Source organism: Myxine glutinosa, chromosome 2 (genome assembly GCF_964187855.1).
Source record: "Myxine glutinosa chromosome 2, kmMyxGlut1.1, whole genome shotgun sequence".
Lineage (NCBI taxonomy): Eukaryota > Metazoa > Chordata > Myxini > Myxiniformes > Myxinidae > Myxine > Myxine glutinosa.
Genome location: NC_136262.1, coordinates 209178012 through 209201747, shown reverse-complemented (window position 1 = coordinate 209201747; position 23736 = coordinate 209178012). Strand labels below are relative to the sequence as shown.

The following is a 23736-nucleotide window of genomic DNA, read 5'->3' as shown; positions in this document are numbered from 1 at the left end:
GCATCAAGTGTCATCTCTCTTTTTAGGATCAAGCATCATCTCTCTTTTTAGCATCAAGAATCATGTGTCATCTCTCTTTTTAGCATCAATCATCAAGTGTCATCTACTTTATTATTTTACTATTGCTTGCAGACTTTAAATACTTCATCATTTTCCTGCCAAACCACATTTGTTTCCACCAGATCCATTCCCCCCCCAAAACCCGGGCTGAACCGCACCGTGGTGTTTGTTGTAGTGTACCACTGTGGAAGTGGTACGTGATGATTCTGCACCGCATGGCGTCCTGCGGCCAGGTGTTCGGCTGCCCAAAGGATGGAGTTCAGATCTGGGAATTTATTTTCCAGATCGATCCCACTCAGCGTCCGTCTTCCATATGTCCAGCCGGCAAGTTCGGAACCCTGCAGTTGATTTCAAATGGGAAATAATTTTGCTTGAGAATTGGTTTGTTCATTTTCCATAATTGTAAACCAAATTGGAATACCTGTAATAGTCCAGGAGCCAGTTTTCAAGCGAGGCCTAGAAAATGGGTTTCGTGCAACACCCACTACACAGTTGGTTTGTCATTTCAAGGTGCTTGGGATACATCTGTAGAACAAATCCAGCCCTGATGTACAGTTAAATTGTGGCAGCAACAATAAATGGCAGCCACTTTTCTATTAAGGGGTAGCGTAAAGCTCGAAATTGACGATTTTTTTTTGTATTTTTGTTTTTTCAGCTCTTCCAATAGGGATTCTTCAACATTATAATTAAAAGGATAGTGGGAAGTATGAGGGGATTTTCGTTATGCTGTTCAAGTATGATTAAAAAAAATTATTATTATACCTTGTATTATACCCAAAACACACCAAAACACACAAAATCCCTGAAATATGTAGTTTTTGCTTTTCGACTGTAATTATGCAATATCATCTTTATGTTGTTCAAATGCGGTTATGGTTGTAATATGATATATCTTTATGATCTTTTCAAGAAACAAAATTGGACAATCCTTAAGTAAAATCAGAAAAATATAGATTTCATTTCCCCTAAATCATCAACCCCACTCCTGTTATGACCAAAAGTCCACAAGTAATCTCAGCAAAAATATCTCACCAGGTCAAATCTGGCTGCGTATCATAACCATAATCATTCACTGAACATTACAGTGTTAACATATAACTGTTATTTGTTGTGTTATTAAAATAAACACATATTTTGCTACTGAATCATCCTCTAAGTGGTATAAAATCACGAAAATGTCATCATTAATCTTCCTCATCATCATCTTCTGAGTCGCTTGTGGTAGGTTCTTTGTTTGTGTTTTTGCATTGTTCACCTCCCATGCAAGTGCCGGCTTCTGTGCATGGCATGTTATTGTTCTTGCAGACACATACGTGGCTGCGTTGACATGCAGACACTCTACACTTGCACGCGGTCAGCTCAACTAGTCCAACTGGAGCAGGGTCTTTGGTCATGAGGGTGGACTGGAGAGTTCCATCTTCGATGTTCCATCCATTACCATCTGGCTTTGGTAGTGTTTGGTTGGGGAGCAATGACTTCTTCCGGATGAATGACTGATAGCTCGATAAATGTGTTGCCTAATACTGTCAGATGTTGGTGGTAGGCATTCACTCTTCTGCCTTTTCTGGCAGAACATCCAATATCTGATTTCGTCCGCCGTGTCACCTGCTGCCTGAACTGTTCATCACATCAATACTATTTCAACACATAGACAACTGTGTAAAATGTTTTGATAGCAAAATATTTGGAAATTTCGGGAATTCCTCGAATTAGGCGATATTATTTTTGCATAATTATATGAACAGCTATACCACCTTTAGAGGCCATTTTTCCCCGCAAGCTGGGGTTGGCCTTTTTCGGGAACCGTGGTTGTTGTTGTTTTTTGGTCCCCTTTTTGAAGCAATGTTTTACAGCAGGATGCCCTTCCTGACGCCAACCCGTTTTGCCACCTTTAGCGACAAACAGGGAATTACCAGTGAACTGGTACTCAATTAGCCGACCTCGGAAGGATGACAGGCTGAGTCAACCCCCCTGGCGTTAATTCAGCGATCGACCGGGATTCGAACCCAGGATCCTGGGATCCTAAGCCGGCACCCTAGCCCCACCCTAGCCTATATGAACAGCTATGACATGCGAAATATAAAACTATTTTATAACATACCCATATAGATGTCTCATACTCATGAATGAAACTTTCACAACAAAATTGGATGTATCTTGCCTGTCAGGGCTAAGAGAAAAATTAAATGAACATATGTCACCCACAGGGTGAACCGTATCTTGCCAAAATGTGAAAATTCCGTTTTTTCGTCATGACGTCATCAAATGACGTCATAGCGTCAAACTGTTTACAGATCTGGGAAGCACTCATCAAGGGCATTCATATGAGGTATTACTCGATATGGTACCTACGATTTCAAAATTTGACCTTGGGGTCAATAATTTTCGACCTCCAGCGCTAACCATGAAGGTCAAGGCCGATCGCCACAAAAACTAATCAGCTGAGCGCCGGACCATATACTAGATACCCACCAAGTTTGGAGACGTTCCGATCAAAGTTACTCAAAAAATAAGGGTTTCGTTGACCTCCATGATTGACCGCAAAGTGACCTTGACCTTTGACCTTGACCTTCAAAATTTTGTGTGCTGAAGGGTATCTCTATAGGACTCTGATATGCGAAGTTACAGGAGTTTCCAATAATAACTGTGGTCTACAGAGTGATCTAAACGTGAAAAAAAAATGATTAACCACAAACAAAAAAACAAAAAAACAAACAAACAAACAAACAAACAAATGAACATATGTCACCCACAGGGTGAACCGTATCTTGCCATTTGACCTTGACCTTAATAATTTCGTATGGTGAATAGTATGTCTTCATGACCAACGCACATGAAATATTGAAAGATTTTGATGAGAACTGAGGAAATAATTTTTTCATGAAAATTCCGTTTTTTCGTCATGACGTCATCAAATGACGTCATAGCGTCAAACTGTTTACAGATCTGGGAAGCACTCATCAAGGGCATTCATATGAGGTATTACTCGATATGGTACCTACGATTTCAAAATTTGACCTTGGGGTCAATAATTTTCGACCTCCAGCGCTAACCATGAAGGTCAAGGCCGATCGCCACCAAAAACTAATCAGCTGAGCGCCGGACCATATACTAGATTCCCATGAAGTTTGGAGACGATCCGATCAAAGTTACTCAAAAAATAAGGGTTTCGTCGACCTCCATGATTGACCACAAAGTGACCTTGACCTTTGACCTTGACCTTCAAAATTTTGTGTGCTGAAGGGTATCTCTATAGGACTCTGATATGCGAAGTTACATGCGAAGATATGCGAAGATATGGTACCTACGATTTCAAAATTTGACCTTGGGGTCAATAATTTTCGACCTCCAGCGCTAACCATGAAGGTCAAGGCCGATCGCCACCAAAAACTAATCAGCTGAGCGCCGGACCATATACTAGATTCCCATGAAGTTTGGAGACGATCCGATCAAAGTTACTCAAAAAATAAGGGTTTCGTCGACCTCCATGATTGACCACAAAGTGACCTTGACCTTTGACCTTGACCTTCAAAATTTTGTGTGCTGAAGGGTATCTCTATAGGACTCTGATATGCGAAGTTACATGCGAAGATATGCGAAGATATGGTACCTACGATTTCAACATTTGACCTTGGGGTCAATAATTTTCGACCTCCAGCGCTAACCATGAAGGTCAAGGCCGATCGCCACCAAAAACTAATCAGCTGAGCGCCGGACCATATACTAGATTCCCATGAAGTTTGGAGACGATCCGATCAAAGTTACTCAAAAAATAAGGGTTTCAACATTTGACCTTGGGGTCAATAATTTTCGACCTCCAGCGCTAACCATGAAGGTCAAGGCCGATCGCCACCAAAAACTAATCAGCTGAGCGCCGGACCATATACTAGATTCCCATGAAGTTTGGAGACAATCCGATCAAAGTTACTCAAAAAATAAGGGTTTCGTCGACCTCCATGATTGACCACAAAGTGACCTTGACCTTTGACCTTGACCTTCAAAATTTTGTGTGCTGAAGGGTATCTCTATAGGACTCTGATATGCGAAGTTACAGGAGTTTCCAATAATAACTGTGGTCTACAGAGTGATCTAAACGTGAAAAAAAATGATTAACCACAAACAAAAAAACAAAAAAACAAACAAACAAATAAACCTATGTCACCCACAGGGTGAACCGTATCTTGCCAAAATGTGAACATGAGTGACTTGCTTCAGGTCACACTGAGGTGAACAGAACTGCTATCCACTAGAAGCGACTCTTTGAGGAATGTCTGCCCACGAGATATTGAAAGATTTTGATGAGAACTGAGGAAATAATTTTTTCATGAAAATTCCGTTTTTTCGTCATGACGTCATCAAATGACGTCATAGCGTCAAACTGTTTACAGATCTGGGAAGCACTCATCAAGGGCATTCATATGAGGTATTACTCGATATGGTACCTACGATTTCAAAATTTGACCTTGGGGTCAATAATTTTCGACCTCCAGCGCTAACCATGAAGGTCAAGGCCGATCGCCACCAAAAACTAATCAGCTGAGCGCCGGACCATATACTAGATTCCCATGAAGTTTGGAGACGATCCGATCAAAGTTACTCAAAAAATAACGATTTCAACATTTGACCTTGGGGTCAATAATTTTCGACCTCCAGCGCTAACCATGAAGGTCAAGGCCGATCGCCACCAAAAACTAATCAGCTGAGCGCCGGACCATATACTAGATTCCCATGAAGTTTGGAGACGATCCGATCAAAGTTACTCAAAAAATAAGGGTTTCGTCGACCTCCATGATTGACCACAAAGTGACCTTGACCTTTGACCTTGACCTTCAAAATTTTGTGTGCTGAAGGGTATCTCTATAGGACTCTGATATGCGAAGTTACAGGAGTTTCCAATAATAACTGTGGTCTACAGAGTGATCTGAAGGTCAAGGTCAAAGGTCAAGGTCGACCTCCAGCGCTAACCATGAAGGTCAAGGCCGATCGCCACAAAAAACTAATCAGCTGAGCGCCGGACCATATACTAGATTCCCATGAAGTTTGGAGACGATCCGATCAAAGTTACTCAAAAAATAACGATTTCAACATTTGACCTTGGGGTCAATAATTTTCGACCTCCAGCGCTAACCATGAAGGTCAAGGCCGATCGCCACCAAAAACTAATCAGCTGAGCGCCGGACCATATACTAGATTCCCATGAAGTTTGGAGACGATCCGATCAAAGTTACTCAAAAAATAAGGGTTTCGTCGACCTCCATGATTGACCACAAAGTGACCTTGACCTTTGACCTTGACCTTCAAAATTTTGGGTGCTGAAGGGTATCTCTATAGGACTCTGATATGCGAAGTTACAGGAGTTTCCAATAATAACTGTGGTCTACAGAGTGATCTAAACGTGGAAAAAAAATGATTAACCACAAACAAAAAAACAAAAAAAAAAACAAACAAAAAAACAAACATACAAGCTGACTAATACATCTAGCAAAAACTTCGTTTTGGCAAGATAATAAACCTATGTCACCCACAGGGTGAACCGTATCTTGCCAAAATGTGAACATGAGTGACTTGCTTCAGGTCACACTGAGGTGAACAGAACTGCTATCCACTAGAAGCGACTCTTTGAGGAATGTCTGCCCACGAGATATTGAAAGATTTTGATGAGAACTGAGGAAATAATTTTTTCATGAAAATTCCGTTTTTTCGTCATGACGTCATCAAATGACGTCATAGCGTCAAACTGTTTACAGATCTGGGAAGCACTCATCAAGGGCATTCATATGAGGTATTACTCGATATGGTACCTACGATTTCAAAATTTGACCTTGGGGTCAATAATTTTCGACCTCCAGCGCTAACCATGAAGGTCAAGGCCGATCGCCACCAAAAACTAATCAGCTGAGCGCCGGACCATATACTAGATTCCCATGAAGTTTGGAGACGATCCGATCAAAGTTACTCAAAAAATAACGATTTCAACATTTGACCTTGGGGTCAATAATTTTCGACCTCCAGCGCTAACCATGAAGGTCAAGGCCGATCGCCACCAAAAACTAATCAGCTGAGCGCCGGACCATATACTAGATTCCCATGAAGTTTGGAGACGATCCGATCAAAGTTACTCAAAAAATAAGGGTTTCGTCGACCTCCATGATTGACCACAAAGTGACCTTGACCTTTGACCTTGACCTTCAAAATTTTGTGTGCTGAAGGGTATCTCTATAGGACTCTGATATGCGAAGTTACAGGAGTTTCCAATAATAACTGTGGTCTACAGAGTGATCTGAAGGTCAAGGTCAAAGGTCAAGGTCGACCTCCAGCGCTAACCATGAAGGTCAAGGCCGATCGCCACAAAAAACTAATCAGCTGAGCGCCGGACCATATACTAGATTCCCATGAAGTTTGGAGACGATCCGATCAAAGTTACTCAAAAAATAACGATTTCAACATTTGACCTTGGGGTCAATAATTTTCGACCTCCAGCGCTAACCATGAAGGTCAAGGCCGATCGCCACCAAAAACTAATCAGCTGAGCGCCGGACCATATACTAGATTCCCATGAAGTTTGGAGACGATCCGATCAAAGTTACTCAAAAAATAAGGGTTTCGTCGACCTCCATGATTGACCACAAAGTGACCTTGACCTTTGACCTTGACCTTCAAAATTTTGGGTGCTGAAGGGTATCTCTATAGGACTCTGATATGCGAAGTTACAGGAGTTTCCAATAATAACTGTGGTCTACAGAGTGATCTAAACGTGGAAAAAAAATGATTAACCACAAACAAAAAAACAAAAAAAAAAACAAACAAAAAAACAAACATACAAGCTGACTAATACATCTTGCAAAAACTTCGTTTTGGCAAGATAACAAACAAACAAATGAACATATGTCACCCACAGGGTGAACCGTATCTTGCCATTTGACCTTGACCTTAATAATTTCGTATGGTGAATAGTATGTCTTCATGACCAACGCACATGAAATATTGAAAGATTTTGATGAGAACTGAGGAAATAATTTTTTCATGAAAATTCCGTTTTTTCGTCATGACGTCATCAAATGACGTCATAGCGTCAAACTGTTTACAGATCTGGGAAGCACTCATCAAGGGCATTCATATGAGGTATTACTCGATATGGTACCTACGATTTCAAAATTTGACCTTGGGGTCAATAATTTTCGACCTCCAGCGCTAACCATGAAGGTCAAGGCCGATCGCCACCAAAAACTAATCAGCTGAGCGCCGGACCATATACTAGATTCCCATGAAGTTTGGAGACGATCCGATCAAAGTTACTCAAAAAATTAGTGTTTCGTCGACCTCCATGATTGGCCGCAAAGTGACCTTGACCTTTGACCTTGACCTTCATAATTTTGTGTGCTAAAGGGTATCTCTAAAAGACTCTGATATGCGAACTTACAAGAGTTTCCAAAGGGAACTGTGCTCTACAGAGTGACCTAAACAATGCGAACTAAAGCAATACAATATACATGAAAAGTGCAGTTTTTTCGTCATAACGCCGTCAAATGACGTCACATTGTCAAACTAGTTATATGTTTGGAAAGCACTCAACAAGGGCTTCAATTTGAGGTACTACTCGATATGGTAACTGAAACTTGAAAATTTTACCTTTTGGTCAAAATTGAATGACCTTCAAAATGACCTTGAACGTCAAGGCCGATCGACACCAAAAACTAATCAACTGAGCGCCATACCACACCCTATATACCCACCAAGTTTGGAGATCATAAGATCAAAGTTACTCAAAAAATAAGGGTTTCGTAATTTGACCTTGGGGTCAATAATTTTCGACCTCCAGCGCTAACCATGAAGGTCAAGGCCGATCGCCACCAAAAACTAATCAGCTGAGCGCCGGACCATATACTAGATTCCCATGAAGTTTGGAGACGATCCGATCAAAGTTACTCAAAAAATAAGGGTTTCGTTGACCTCCATGATTGACCGCAAAGTGACCTTGACCTTTGACCTTGACCTTCAAAATTTTGTGTGCTGAAGGGTATCTCTATAGGACTCTGATATGCGAAGTTACTGGAGTTTCCAATAATAACTGTGGTAAATATGGTAACTGAAACTTGAAAATTTTACCTTTTGGTCAAAATTGAATGACCTTCAAAATGACCTTGAAGGTCAAGGCCGATCGACACCAAAAACTAATCAGCTGAGCGCCATACCACACCCTATATACCCACCAAGGTTGGAGATCATAAGTTCAAAGTTACTCAAAAAATAAGGGTTTCGTTGACCTCCATGATTGACCCAATTGAATGACCTTCAAAATGACCTTGAAGGTCAAAGCCGATCGACACCAAAAACTAATCAGCTGAGCGCCATACCACACCCTATATACCCACCAAGTTTGGAGATCATAAGATCAAAGTTACTCAAAAAATAAGGGTTTCGTTGACCTCCATGATTGACCGCAAAGTGACCTTGACCTTTGACCTTGACCTTCAAAATTTTGTGTGCTGAAGGGTATCTCTATAGGACTCTGATATGCGAAGTTACAGGAGTTTCCAATAATAACTGTGGTAAATATGGTAACTGAAACTTGAAAATTTTACCTTTTGGTCAAAATTGAATGACCTTCAAAATGACCTTGAAGGTCAAGGCCGATCGACACCAAAAACTAATCAGCTGAGCGCCATACCACACCCTATATACCCACCAAGGTTGGAGATCATAAGTTCAAAGTTACTCAAAAAATAAGGGTTTCGTTGACCTCCATGATTGACCCAATTGAATGACCTTCAAAATGACCTTGAAGGTCAAAGCCGATCGACACCAAAAACTAATCAGCTGAGCGCCATACCACACCCTATATACCCACCAAGTTTGGAGATCATAAGATCAAAGTTACTCAAAAAATAAGGGTTTCGTTGACCTCCATGATTGACCGCAAAGTGACCTTGACCTTTGACCTTGACCTTCAAAATTTTGTGTGCTGAAGGGTATCTCTATAGGACTCTGATATGCGAAGTTACAGGAGTTTCCAATAATAACTGTGGTCTACAGAGTGATCTAAACGTGAAAAAAAATGATTAACCACAAACAAAAAAACAAAAAAATAAACCTATGTCACCCACAGGGTGAACCGTATCTTGCCAAAATGTGAACATGAGTGACTTGCTTCAGGTCACACTGAGGTGAACAGAACTGCTATCCACTAGAAGCGACTCTTTGAGGAATGTCTGCCCACGAGATATTGAAAGATTTTGATGAGAACTGAGGAAATAATTTTTTCATGAAAATTCCGTTTTTTCGTCATGACGTCATCAAATGACGTCATAGCGTCAAACTGTTTACAGATCTGGGAAGCACTCATCAAGGGCATTCATATGAGGTATTACTCGATATGGTACCTACGATTTCAACATTTGACCTTGGGGTCAATAATTTTCGACCTCCAGCGCTAACCATGAAGGTCAAGGCCGATCGCCACCAAAAACTAATCAGCTGAGCGCCGGACCATATACTAGATTCCCATGAAGTTTGGAGACGATCCGATCAAAGTTACTCAAAAAATAAGGGTTTCGTCGACCTCCATGATTGACCACAAAGTGACCTTGACCTTTGACCTTGACCTTCAAAATTTTGTGTGCTGAAGGGTATCTCTATAGGACTCTGATATGCGAAGTTACAGGAGTTTCCAATAATAACTGTGGTCTACAGAGTGATCTGAAGGTCAAGGTCAAAGGTCAAGGTCGACCTCCAGCGCTAACCATGAAGGTCAAGGCCGATCGCCACAAAAAACTAATCAGCTGAGCGCCGGACCATATACTAGATTCCCATGAAGTTTGGAGACGATCCGATCAAAGTTACTCAAAAAATAACGATTTCAACATTTGACCTTGGGGTCAATAATTTTCGACCTCCAGCGCTAACCATGAAGGTCAAGGCCGATCGCCACCAAAAACTAATCAGCTGAGCGCCGGACCATATACTAGATTCCCATGAAGTTTGGAGACGATCCGATCAAAGTTACTCAAAAAATAAGGGTTTCGTCGACCTCCATGATTGACCACAAAGTGACCTTGACCTTTGACCTTGACCTTCAAAATTTTGGGTGCTGAAGGGTATCTCTATAGGACTCTGATATGCGAAGTTACAGGAGTTTCCAATAATAACTGTGGTCTACAGAGTGATCTAAACGTGGAAAAAAAATGATTAACCACAAACAAAAAAACAAAAAAAAAAACAAACAAAAAAACAAACATACAAGCTGACTAATACATCTTGCAAAAACTTCGTTTTGGCAAGATAACAAACAAAAAAACAAACAAAATAAACCTATGTCACCCACAGGGTGAACCGTATCTTGCCAAAATGTGAACATGAGTGACTTGCTTCAGGTCACACTGAGGTGAACAGAACTGCTATCCACTAGAAGCGACTCTTTGAGGAATGTCTGCCCACGAGATATTGAAAGATTTTGATGAGAACTGAGGAAATAATTTTTTCATGAAAATTCCGTTTTTTCGTCATGACGTCATCAAATGACGTCATAGCGTCAAACTGTTTACAGATCTGGGAAGCACTCATCAAGGGCATTCATATGAGGTATTACTCGATATGGTACCTACGATTTCAAAATTTGACCTTGGGGTCAATAATTTTCGACCTCCAGCGCTAACCATGAAGGTCAAGGCCGATCGCCACCAAAAACTAATCAGCTGAGCGCCGGACCATATACTAGATTCCCATGAAGTTTGGAGACGATCCGATCAAAGTTACTCAAAAAATAACGATTTCAACATTTGACCTTGGGGTCAATAATTTTCGACCTCCAGCGCTAACCATGAAGGTCAAGGCCGATCGCCACCAAAAACTAATCAGCTGAGCGCCGGACCATATACTAGATTCCCATGAAGTTTGGAGACGATCCGATCAAAGTTACTCAAAAAATAAGGGTTTCGTCGACCTCCATGATTGACCACAAAGTGACCTTGACCTTTGACCTTGACCTTCAAAATTTTGTGTGCTGAAGGGTATCTCTATAGGACTCTGATATGCGAAGTTACAGGAGTTTCCAATAATAACTGTGGTCTACAGAGTGATCTGAAGGTCAAGGTCAAAGGTCAAGGTCGACCTCCAGCGCTAACCATGAAGGTCAAGGCCGATCGCCACAAAAAACTAATCAGCTGAGCGCCGGACCATATACTAGATTCCCATGAAGTTTGGAGACGATCCGATCAAAGTTACTCAAAAAATAACGATTTCAACATTTGACCTTGGGGTCAATAATTTTCGACCTCCAGCGCTAACCATGAAGGTCAAGGCCGATCGCCACCAAAAACTAATCAGCTGAGCGCCGGACCATATACTAGATTCCCATGAAGTTTGGAGACGATCCGATCAAAGTTACTCAAAAAATAAGGGTTTCGTCGACCTCCATGATTGACCACAAAGTGACCTTGACCTTTGACCTTGACCTTCAAAATTTTGGGTGCTGAAGGGTATCTCTATAGGACTCTGATATGCGAAGTTACAGGAGTTTCCAATAATAACTGTGGTCTACAGAGTGATCTAAACGTGGAAAAAAAATGATTAACCACAAACAAAAAAACAAAAAAAAAAACAAACAAAAAAACAAACATACAAGCTGACTAATACATCTTGCAAAAACTTCGTTTTGGCAAGATAAAAACAAACATACAAGCTGACTAATACATCTTGCAAAAACTTCGTTTTGGCAAGATAATAAATGAAATCCGTCAAAATCTCAGATTTACGCCTCGGACACCACCCCCCTCATAGAAAAGTGGCTGCCATTTATTGTTGCTGCCACAATTCAACTGTACATCAGCGCTGGATTTGTTCTACAGATGTTCCCCAATCACCTGGAAGTGACAAACCAACCGTGTAGTGGGTGTTGCACGAAACCATTTTGAGCAGATTCTGGCTCCTGGACTATAAGAAGTTGTCAGCTTCACATTTAACTCCCTTCATAATCATAATCAAATGACCTATTAGTGTTAGGTACCAGAATGTCACGTGGTCCATCTGGATTTGGGGAGTTTCTCCCATTCTTTCTTGCAGATTTGCTCAAGCTTTGTCAAGCTTGATGGGGAGCATCGGTGATCAGCAATCTTTGAGACTTTCCACAGATTCTCAATGGGATTCAAGTCTGGGCTTTGACTGGGTCACTCAAGGACTTTCAATAGGCATTAGCAACAACGACAATCGCATTTCATAAATATTTCCATTGTTATGACAAATAAATTGATGTCGTGAAATTATTTCAGGAAAGGGCCATCTTCAAATGGTTGTATCCGTTTATTGTTCACCTGTGGAGTGTGAGTTCCACTGGTTTTTTTATAAGCGCTGTAGGCACGATGGGCCAAACGGCCTCCTCATGTGTCAAAGATCCTTGTATCGTGATACACGTGATACATGTGGTAACACGTCATATTTTTTACCTTACTGGTGCTTGCTGTCTTGGCAGCAACTCAAATCAGTACTCGAGGAACATGAAGTATTGCTCAACAAAGATGGAAAAGCTTTTTACCTGAGGTTACCAATTGGTCTGCCCCATGGCATTGAAGAGCCCAAGTATAGACGAGACGGATTTATGGAAAAAGGCCATGGATAAGCTTCTAGGTGAATTTTAGGGTAAAAGTTGGGAACCTCACTTTTTAACATATTCAGTGTATGCTGAATTCGATTAACCCGGTTCCCAAGTCAAATTTTGAGTTTTTGACCTTCTAATTAGCATAAACAAAATGGCGGCCAAATTGCCATTTTTGGACAATTTCTTTGAACAAGCATTTATATATCATGTTTATACATGCAGCTCTTTTACTTTAACTTTACAACTTTTACCCCAAAATGCACCAAGAAGCTTATGCATGGCCTTTTTCCATAAATCCGTCTAGGCTATATTATGGTTGGTGACATATTGAAAGAGACATTCAAACTGATATTCAAATTGGACACCATAAATTGGGAAATGGTTTTAATACGACTTTTTTTTTTTCTTTCTTTTTTGTATACAGAATCGAGGATCGTGAAAGTGTTAACATTTATCACAAAAAAAATAATCAAACAGACAAACAAAATATATAAAAAAAGGGAGAGGTAGACAAGATGGGGAGAGAAGGGGAAGCACACAAACGCAACATTTAAGAGCAGGGACATCGGGAGATGTGTGGGAGGGAGAGGGCTTGGGGGGAGGCGGGAAAGGTATAAAACACAAGGACACCAAGGACTTCCAGGACAGATGTTGGTATTTCAAAAAAGTGGATTTGGGGTGAAATTAGTGGGGGTAGAAAAGATCAAGGTTTTGGATGGGGGAAGATAAGAGATGGTGGTGAACAGCTGTTTTAAAGACCTGGAGGGAGGAGTGGGATTGAAGAGAGTGAGGGAGTTGTTCCAGAGGCGGGAGAAAAGAGGAATGAAGGAGTGAAGGTGAGCAGAGAGTCTTGATTTTGGCAGTTTAACCATAAGAGGGTTGCAGGCAGATCTTGTGCGAGGGGGAGAGAGAGCTGGGGGAGCAAGGCCAGAGAGGAGTCTGTAGAAGACGGAAAGACCACCAACCTGCCTGCGGTGAGTACGTGAAAGGCCCTCGGAGATAGCTTCATCGCGGGAGATTCCAATGATTCTGAACGCTTTGGTTTCAACAGCGTGAAGACGAGCTATGTGTGAGGCAGGAGCACCAGCCCAGAGGGGAGAGCAGTACTCCATTGAGCTGCGGATGAAAGCCTTGTATGTGGTGAGGAGCTCAGGTGTGCCAAAGAATATGTTTCAACTATGTTTCATACAACCATTTATTCTAAAATTAGGTATGCATGGCCATGAAGCACAAACATTCAGGAATGTCACACATGTTGTTTCGCCAAACTACATCAAATTCATACAACGGGTCTGATCATCACTCTGTTGCTGACAGGCATTCATTGATGTGCACCTCAACTCTGAATAGCGACATTTGCAGCGTCGAGTCTTGCATTGCTTCTGGCATGCACAACAAATCATCTCGAGGCAACTTTCTGGGATTGGACTCAGTGACATCAGAATAGGCTCTAGTCCTGAATCACCACGTTTCCATCCCATTTCCACAGGTGCAGGAAGGTCAGGTGTGGCACAATGAGCATTTCTCAATACCATGGCTTGATAGTGTACTCGCATCAAATGGAAATTAAGAGCATCACTTGTCGGTGCCATTGCTTCTGGTTTACCAGTCTTGGAGAACAAAATATGTCGTGCTGAATCAACAGAGGTTGTTCTGTGCACATTATATATTCTGCAGACGAACGCTTTTGCAGATTTGATTGTCTCCTCTGTGAGTTCACAAATGCCCAAGTTCTTCAGCAGTTTATTCAAAACTTTAAAAAAAACCCTCAAAATTCGGCTTGGGACCCGGGTTAATCGAATTCAGCATACCCTAGTTATGTTAAAAAGTGAGGTTCCCAACTTTTACCCCAAAATGCACCTAACATTCACATTTCCCAGAAATCCATCTAGTCTAGCACAGGTTTGAAGCAAGTGTGAAGTTTAAAAAAAATGATTTTGGAGTTCAAAAGAAGCAAAAAACAAGCACAGATACATTAAAAGTACACCACCCTCATGCCAAATAAATAAATAACATATCCTCCAGTGCCAGGCGATGTCGCTGTGCAGCACATAGAGCCAGTATTGGAAGATAGAGGTGTACAATAATCGATTGAATAATTTTGTAATTAAAATAACTAAATAATAATCGCGAAATAATTCATATCTTAATCATTTGGGTAATAGCATACCCAAACCACCAGTGTTTCATCTGAAGCTGTAACTTTTTGAAAATTAATTAAATAATAAACAAATTGAAAAAATTAAATGAATAATTAATCGATTAATTGATTAATCAATAATTAATTAATTGATTAATCAATAAATGAAAAATATTCTTTATAGCCAAATCACTTGGTCATTGTTGTGGCCAAGTATCAGCTTTCGAGCTCAAAAGGTACCCCAGATATTATCCAGATGAGAAGGAAAATAAATAAGTACCTAATAAAGTGATGATAATTAAGTAATTAATCAATTAATTGATTAATCAAAAAAATAGAAAAAATCTTTTTTGCCAAAGCACGTGTTCAAATTTCATCTTCCTAGCTCAAAGGATGGCTGAGATATCGCCCGGACAAACAAGAAAGAAAACAAACAAACAACCAGGGTGAAAACTGAGTACTCCCTTCGCGCGTCATCGCCGGGCCCCCTTCGGTGCCCAGCGGTGACGTCATGCAGCGCCTGGATATGGAATAGGAAAGGAGAGTATATAAAATTGTGAAAGCACGTTGTTTAATGGTAGCCCAGAAGGCTGTATCCACCTCAGATATACTAGGAATACTACTCTGATGGCTCCAATTATACCCACGTCTTGGGGAAGTCTTACGGAGAATGGTTTTGGTCCAGTTATTCATAATCTGCTGATTTGGGCAGGAATATGCAATTTGCTCAGAGCGCCGGTGATAACTCGCCGTTTCATGAACCACACCGTGGAATTTTAAACACCAGGATGGCAGTTTACAGCTGAGTCGGGATTCCAACCCAGGATAGATAGCTAAGAGGGGAGTGCCCACACCTATAAGTATAAGCCTTGATCTATCCCAGGTGTTGATAAAACATAAACCTCAGTATTTTTGAATTACACGTGAGTCATGGGTGATTAACTCGATAAAAACGCAGGTAGCGAGGACCCACCAGCTTATACACCATCTCGTAGCCATCAGGGTTGATGGAAGGCAGGAGATGTATTCGGGTTTCATGGACCAGGTGCACGATCCGCGGGTTGCCCTTCCTGTACTCAATGCATAGGAACTGCATGAGGAGAAGGATCATTTCTCTTCCCAGGACTTCATTTCCATGAATTCCGGCCACGTACCTGAACTCGGGCTCACCTGTGAGCAGAAGAAAACAGTTCAATGTTGCACTGCACTCACCTGTGGGGCTACCCCTGCTGATGTGGACCAAGGACAGAGGTAAGAACGTCATCACTACGAATGAAAAATGTATAGATTGTAAATTTTGCCTCAATTCAAAAATTTCACTCTTGTTTACGATTTTCATTCCTTGACGTACAAGCATTATGGCAGGACGGCGTGCTCCGCAATGCATCACCTCCTGCTGGCAAAGCACTTCATTTTTTTTTTTTTTTTTGCATACATAATCAAGGCTCGTGGAAGAGCAAGAAAACAGAATGGATTAGGATACAACGGAACATAAGGAACAGCAGAAAGAGATGCCAACAGCAGCGGAGATGAACAACAAGGGATGCGGGTAAGGATGAGGGGTAAGGGAGAATGAAGGCGGTGGATAAGATGGATGCAGAAGCAAATGATCATGAATTAAAAAAAAATTGAAATTCTGAGGAGTGGGCGTGGATAAACGGGGGTATAAAGGATCATGATTGTGGATGGGGATGGTCTGCGATTGTGGTGAACAGCTGTCTTGAAGACCTACGGGGAAGGATGAGATTGAAGAGACTGAGGATGTTGATTGCACAGGTGGGAAAGAAGAGCACCAAATGAGTGGAGGTGAATCGGTGATTTTGGATTTGGGAGTTCATCCACCAGAATGGGGTTGCTGGTGGACCGCGTGGGGAGGGGAGGGGTGTGAGGTGTGGGAAACCTGGGGGGAGGGGAGGGGTGTGAGAGTGTGAGATTTGTCAGGATTGAAGGACATATTCCAAGCGTTTCATCAGCTTGTGACTTTGTCAAAGTCTGAAGAGAGGGAAGACGCTGCAGGCTGCCTACGCGAAGGATGAGGAATGTCACGGCAGAGTTTGGGGTCCTCAGCAAATAAATAAATAAAGATAATTTTCCATAGAGTCAGAGAGAACGCTGATGTAAATTAGGAATAGAATGAGGCCGGGAACATTGCCGTGGGGAGAGCCTTGACATGGAGAGGAGATGAAAGGATTCCGTTGAGTACCACATGTTGACTCCGAGAGTGGAGGAAGTCAGTTAACCATGTGTGGAGTTGGCCTTGGATGTTATAGGCAGAGTTTAGAAAGTAAGTTGGGCTTGCCAGACTGTATTGAAAGCTGGGTACATGTCCAGGGAGATGGCCCTGATTTCCAACCCCTCAGTACCGATCATTCCCTTTCATACCGAACTGCTACTGGATTATGTACATGTTGCACCTGAGAAGGTGAATACATTTCTGCAACCCTCGACTCCGATTCTGCAACTGGACCGGACGGCATCAGCCCACGGGTCCTAAAATCCTGCTCTGTCGCTCTTTCACTCCCTCTCTGCTCTGTGCACACTATAAATTGCCCTCGATAATCTTCCATATGCTTGGAAATCCGCCAACGTCACAGCATTCCATAAAATGTGCAAAAACCGATCCCCTCAACTACAGACATATGAGCTTACTTACAATCATCAGCAAGTTAATGAAATCCATCATTATAGTTGAGATGAAATCTCCTCTTTTTTTTTTTTTTTTCAACGACCTAATCTCAGATCATCAATTCAGATTCGGACCAGGTCACTCTATCTTGGACATGCTGCTTTCACTCTCCCAACAATGGTTGGAGGCCAAATAATGGGTGGAGGAAGCGTATGAAGTGATGGAGCTTCTGAAGTTTGATAGAGTAATGCTTTCCCCTCTGGGCTGGCACCCCTGACGCACACCTTTTTGAACTTGACACCATGCAAACTCGAAACCTAACTGAACTTGAACTAACTTGAAACCTAACTCGGTTTTACCAGGGTTTAGAGGAGGGAGACCTCATGTTTTATAGCATGGAGACCAGTTTGTGAGTTTAGGTTTTACCAGGGTTTAGAGGAGGGAGTCAGCATGTTTTATAGCATGGAGACAAGTTTGTGAGTTTAGGTTTTACCAGGGTTTAGAGGAGGGAGTCAGCATGTTTTATAGCATGGAGACAAGTTTGTGAGTTTACGTTTTACCAGGGTAGAGAGGAGGGAGACTGCATGTTTTAGAGCAGGGAGACAGTTTGTGAGTTCAGGTTTTACCAGGGTATAGAGGAGGGAGTCAGCACGTTTTAGAGCATGGAGACAAGTTTGTGAGTTCAGGTTTTACCAGGGTTTAGAGGAGGGAGTCAGCACGTTTTAGAGCATGGAGACAAGTTTGTGAGTTCAGGTTTTACCAGGGTTTAGAGGAGGGAGTCAGCATGTTTTATAGCATGGAGACAAGTTTGGGAGTTTACGTTTTACCAGGGTAGAGAGGAGGGAGACTGCATGTTTTAGAGCAGGGAGACAAGTTTGTGAGTTTAGGTTTTACCAGGGTTTAGAGGACGGAGTCAGCATGTTTTAGGGCAAGGAGACCAGTTTAAGAGTTAAGGTTTTACCAGGGTCTAGAGGAGGGAGTCAGCATGTTTTAGAGCAGGGAGACAATTTTGAGAGTTTAGGTTTTACCGGGGTTTAGAGGAGGGAGTCAGCATGTTTTAGAGCAGGGAGACAAGTTTAAGAGTTTAGGTTTTACCAGGGTATGGAGGAGGGAGTCAGCATGTTTTAGAGCAGGGAGACAAGTTTGAGAGTTTAGGTTTTACCAGGGTATAGAGGAGGGAGTCAGCATGTTTTGGAGCAGGGAGACAAGTTTGAGAGTTTAGGTTTTACCGGGGTTTAGAGGAGGGAGTCAGCATGTTTTAGAACAGGGAGACAAGTTTGTGAGTTTACGTTTTACCAGGGTAGAGAGGAGGGAGTCAGCATGTTTTAGAGCATGGAGACAAGTTTAAGAGTTTAGGTTTTACCAGTGTATAGAGGAGGGAGACTGCATGTTTTAGAGCAGGGAGACAAGTTTGTGAGTTTAGGTTTTACCAGGGTTTAGAGGAGGGAGTCAGCATGTTTTAGAGCATGGAGACAAGTTTAAGAGTTTAGGTTTTACCAGGGTATAGAGGAGGGAGACTGCATGTTTTAGAGCATGGAGACAAGTTTGTGAGTTTAGGTTTTACCAGGGTATAGAGGAGGGAGACTGCATGTTTTAGAGCATGGAGACAAGTTTGTGAGTTTAGGTTTTACCAGGGTATAGAGGAGGGAGTCAGCATGTTTTAGAGCATGGAGACAAGTTTAAGAGTTTAGGTTTTACCAGGGTATAGAGGAGGGAGTCAGCATGTTTTAGAGCATGGAGACAAGTTTGTGAGTTTAGGTTTTACCAGGGTATAGAGGAGGGAGACTGCATGTTTTAGAGCATGGAGACAAGTTTAAGAGTTTAGGTTTTACCAGGGTATAGAGGAGGGAGTCAGCATGTTTTAGAGCATGGAGACAAGTTTGTGAGTTTAGGTTTTACCAGGGTTTAGAGGAGGGAGTCAGCATGTTTTAGAGCATGGAGACAAGTTTGTGAGTTTAGGTTTTACCAGGGTTTAGAGGAGGGAGTCAGCATGTTTTAGAGCAGGGAGACAAGTTTGTGAGTTTAGGTTTTACCAGGGTTTAGAGGAGGGAGTCAGCATGTTTTAGAGCATGGAGACAAGTTTAAGAGTTTAGGTTTTACCAGGGTTTAGAGGAGGGAGTCAGCATGTTTTAGAGCATGGAGACAAGTTTAAGAGTTTAGGTTTTACCAGGGTTTAGAGGAGGGAGTCACCATGTTTTAGAGCAGGGAGACAAGTTTGTGAGTTTAGGTTTTACCAGGGTTTAGAGGAGGGAGTCGGCATGTTTTAGAGCATGGAGACAAGTTTAAGAGTTTAGGTTTTACCAGGGTTTAGAGGAGGGAGTCAGCATGTTTTAGAGCAGGGAGACAAGTTTGTGAGTTTAGGTTTTACCAGGGTATAGAGGAGGGAGTCAGCATGTTTTAGAGCATGGAGACAAGTTTGTGAGTTTAGGTTTTACCAGGGTATAGAAGAGGGAGACTGCATGTTTTAGAGCAGGGAGACAAGTTTGTGAGTTTAGGTTTTACCAGGGTTTAGAGGAGGGAGTCAGCATGTTTTATAGCATGGAGACAAGTTTGTGAGTTTAGATTTTACCAGGGTTTAGAGGAGGGAGACTGCATGTTTTAGGGCAGGGAAAAAAGTTTGTGAGTTTAGGTTTTACCAGGGTTTAGAGGAGGGAGTCAGCATGTTTTATAGCATGGAGACAAGTTTGTGAGTTTAGGTTTTACCAGGGTTTAGAGGAGGGAGTCAGCATGTTTTATAGCATGGAGACAAGTTTGTGAGTTTAGGTTTTACCAGGGTTTAGAGGAGGGAGTCAGCATGTTTTATAGCATGTAGACAAGTTTGTGAGTTCAGGTTTTACCAGGGTTTAGAGGAGGGAGTCAGCATGTTTTATAGCATGGAGACAAGTTTGTGAGTTTACGTTTTACCAGGGTAGAGAGGAGGGAGACTGCATGTTTTAGAGCAGGGAGACAAGTTTGTGAGTTTAGGTTTTACCAGGGTATAGAGGAGGGAGTCAGCATGTTTTATAGCATGGAGACAAGTTTGTGAGTTTAGGTTTTACCAGGGTTTAGAGGAGGGAGTCAGCATGTTTTAGAGCAGGGAGACAAGTTTAAGAGTTTAGGTTTTACCAGGGTTTAGAGGAGGGAGTCAGCATGTTTTAGAACAGGGAGACAAGTTTGTGAGTTCAGGTTTTACCAGGGTTTAGAGGAGGGAGTCAGCATGTTTTAGAGCAGGGAGACAAGTTTAAGAGTTTAGGTTTTACCAGGGTTTAGAGGAGGGAGTCAGCATGTTTTAGAACAGGGAGACAAGTTTGTGAGTTCAGGTTTTACCAGGGTTTAGAGGAGGGAGTCAGCATGTTTTAGAGCATGGAGACAAGTTTGTGAGTTTAGGTTTTACCGGGGTTTAGAGGAGGGAGACTGCATGCTTTAGGGCAGGGAGACAAGTTTAAGAGTTTAGGTTTTACCAGGGTTTAGAGGAGGGAGTCAGCATGTTTTAGGGCAAGGAGACCAGTTTAAGAGTTTAGGTTTTACCAGGGTTTAGAGGAGGGAGTCAGCATGTTTTAGAGCAGGGAGACAAGTTTGTGAGTTTAGGTTTTACCAGGGTTTAGAGGAGGGAGTCAGCATGTTTTATAGCATGGAGACAAGTTTGAGAGTTTAGGTTTTTCCAGGGTTTAGAGGAGGGAGACCTCATGTTTTCGAGCATGTAGACAAGTTTGTGAGTTTAGGTTTTACCAGGGTATAGAGGAGGGAGTCAGCATGTTTTAGAGCATGGAGACAGTTTGAGAGTTTACGTTTTACCAGGGTAGAGAGGAGGGAGACTGCATGTTTTAGAGCAGGGAGACAAGTTTGTGAGTTTAGGTTTTACCAGGGTTTAGAGGACGGAGTCAGCATGTTTTAGGGCAAGGAGACCAGTTTAAGAGTTAAGGTTTTACCAGGGTCTAGAGGAGGGAGTCAGCATGTTTTAGAGCAGGGAGACAAGTTTGAGAGTTTAGGTTTTACCGGGGTTTAGAGGAGGGAGTCAGCATGTTTTAGAGCAGGGAGACAAGTTTAAGAGTTTAGGTTTTACCAGGGTATAGAGGAGGGAGTCAGCATGTTTTAGAGCAGGGAGACAAGTTTGAGAGTTTAGGTTTTACCAGGGTATAGAGGAGGGAGTCAGCATGTTTTGGAGCAGGGAGACAAGTTTGAGAGTTTAGGTTTTACCGGGGTTTAGAGGAGGGAGTCAGCATGTTTTAGAACAGGGAGACAAGTTTGTGAGTTTACGTTTTACCAGGGTAGAGAGGAGGGAGTCAGCATGTTTTAGAGCATGGAGACAAGTTTAAGAGTTTAGGTTTTACCAGTGTATAGAGGAGGGAGACTGCATGTTTTAGAGCAGGGAGACAAGTTTGTGAGTTTAGGTTTTACCAGGGTTTAGAGGAGGGAGTCAGCATGTTTTAGAGCATGGAGACAAGTTTAAGAGTTTAGGTTTTACCAGGGTATAGAGGAGGGAGACTGCATGTTTTAGAGCATGGAGACAAGTTTGTGAGTTTAGGTTTTACCAGGGTATAGAGGAGGGAGACTGCATGTTTTAGAGCATGGAGACAAGTTTGTGAGTTTAGGTTTTACCAGGGTATAGAGGAGGGAGTCAGCATGTTTTAGAGCATGGAGACAAGTTTAAGAGTTTAGGTTTTACCAGGGTATAGAGGAGGGAGTCAGCATGTTTTAGAGCATGGAGACAAGTTTGTGAGTTTAGGTTTTACCAGGGTATAGAGGAGGGAGACTGCATGTTTTAGAGCATGGAGACAAGTTTAAGAGTTTAGGTTTTACCAGGGTATAGAGGAGGGAGTCAGCATGTTTTAGAGCATGGAGACAAGTTTGTGAGTTTAGGTTTTACCAGGGTTTAGAGGAGGGAGTCAGCATGTTTTAGAGCATGGAGACAAGTTTGTGAGTTTAGGTTTTACCAGGGTTTAGAGGAGGGAGTCAGCATGTTTTAGAGCAGGGAGACAAGTTTGTGAGTTTAGGTTTTACCAGGGTTTAGAGGAGGGAGTCAGCATGTTTTAGAGCATGGAGACAAGTTTAAGAGTTTAGGTTTTACCAGGGTTTAGAGGAGGGAGTCAGCATGTTTTAGAGCATGGAGACAAGTTTAAGAGTTTAGGTTTTACCAGGGTTTAGAGGAGGGAGTCACCATGTTTTAGAGCAGGGAGACAAGTTTGTGAGTTTAGGTTTTACCAGGGTTTAGAGGAGGGAGTCGGCATGTTTTAGAGCATGGAGACAAGTTTAAGAGTTTAGGTTTTACCAGGGTTTAGAGGAGGGAGTCAGCATGTTTTAGAGCAGGGAGACAAGTTTGTGAGTTTAGGTTTTACCAGGGTATAGAGGAGGGAGTCAGCATGTTTTAGAGCATGGAGACAAGTTTGTGAGTTTAGGTTTTACCAGGGTATAGAAGAGGGAGACTGCATGTTTTAGAGCAGGGAGACAAGTTTGTGAGTTTAGGTTTTACCAGGGTTTAGAGGAGGGAGTCAGCATGTTTTATAGCATGGAGACAAGTTTGTGAGTTTAGATTTTACCAGGGTTTAGAGGAGGGAGACTGCATGTTTTAGGGCAGGGAAAAAAGTTTGTGAGTTTAGGTTTTACCAGGGTTTAGAGGAGGGAGTCAGCATGTTTTATAGCATGGAGACAAGTTTGTGAGTTTAGGTTTTACCAGGGTTTAGAGGAGGGAGTCAGCATGTTTTATAGCATGGAGACAAGTTTGTGAGTTTAGGTTTTACCAGGGTTTAGAGGAGGGAGTCAGCATGTTTTATAGCATGTAGACAAGTTTGTGAGTTCAGGTTTTACCAGGGTTTAGAGGAGGGAGTCAGCATGTTTTATAGCATGGAGACAAGTTTGTGAGTTTACGTTTTACCAGGGTAGAGAGGAGGGAGACTGCATGTTTTAGAGCAGGGAGACAAGTTTGTGAGTTTAGGTTTTACCAGGGTATAGAGGAGGGAGTCAGCATGTTTTATAGCATGGAGACAAGTTTGTGAGTTTAGGTTTTACCAGGGTTTAGAGGAGGGAGTCAGCATGTTTTAGAGCAGGGAGACAAGTTTAAGAGTTTAGGTTTTACCAGGGTTTAGAGGAGGGAGTCAGCATGTTTTAGAACAGGGAGACAAGTTTGTGAGTTCAGGTTTTACCAGGGTTTAGAGGAGGGAGTCAGCATGTTTTAGAGCAGGGAGACAAGTTTAAGAGTTTAGGTTTTACCAGGGTTTAGAGGAGGGAGTCAGCATGTTTTAGAACAGGGAGACAAGTTTGTGAGTTCAGGTTTTACCAGGGTTTAGAGGAGGGAGTCAGCATGTTTTAGAGCATGGAGACAAGTTTGTGAGTTTAGGTTTTACC

General features: G+C 42.1%; 1 protein-coding gene across 1 annotated transcript in view; it reads right to left on the bottom strand.

The window, feature by feature from the left end:
• LOC137422689 (inactive carboxypeptidase-like protein X2) overlaps positions 1–23736 on the bottom strand; it is a 145254-nt gene that overhangs the window by 39592 nt on the left and 81926 nt on the right. The window contains exons 9-10 of the mRNA XM_078772881.1: positions 15763–15959; positions 219–398 (exon numbers count right to left, since the gene is read on the bottom strand). Coding sequence (XP_078629007.1) covers positions 219–398; positions 15763–15959 — 377 coding nt within the window. The remainder of the gene's footprint in view (positions 1–218; positions 399–15762; positions 15960–23736) is intronic.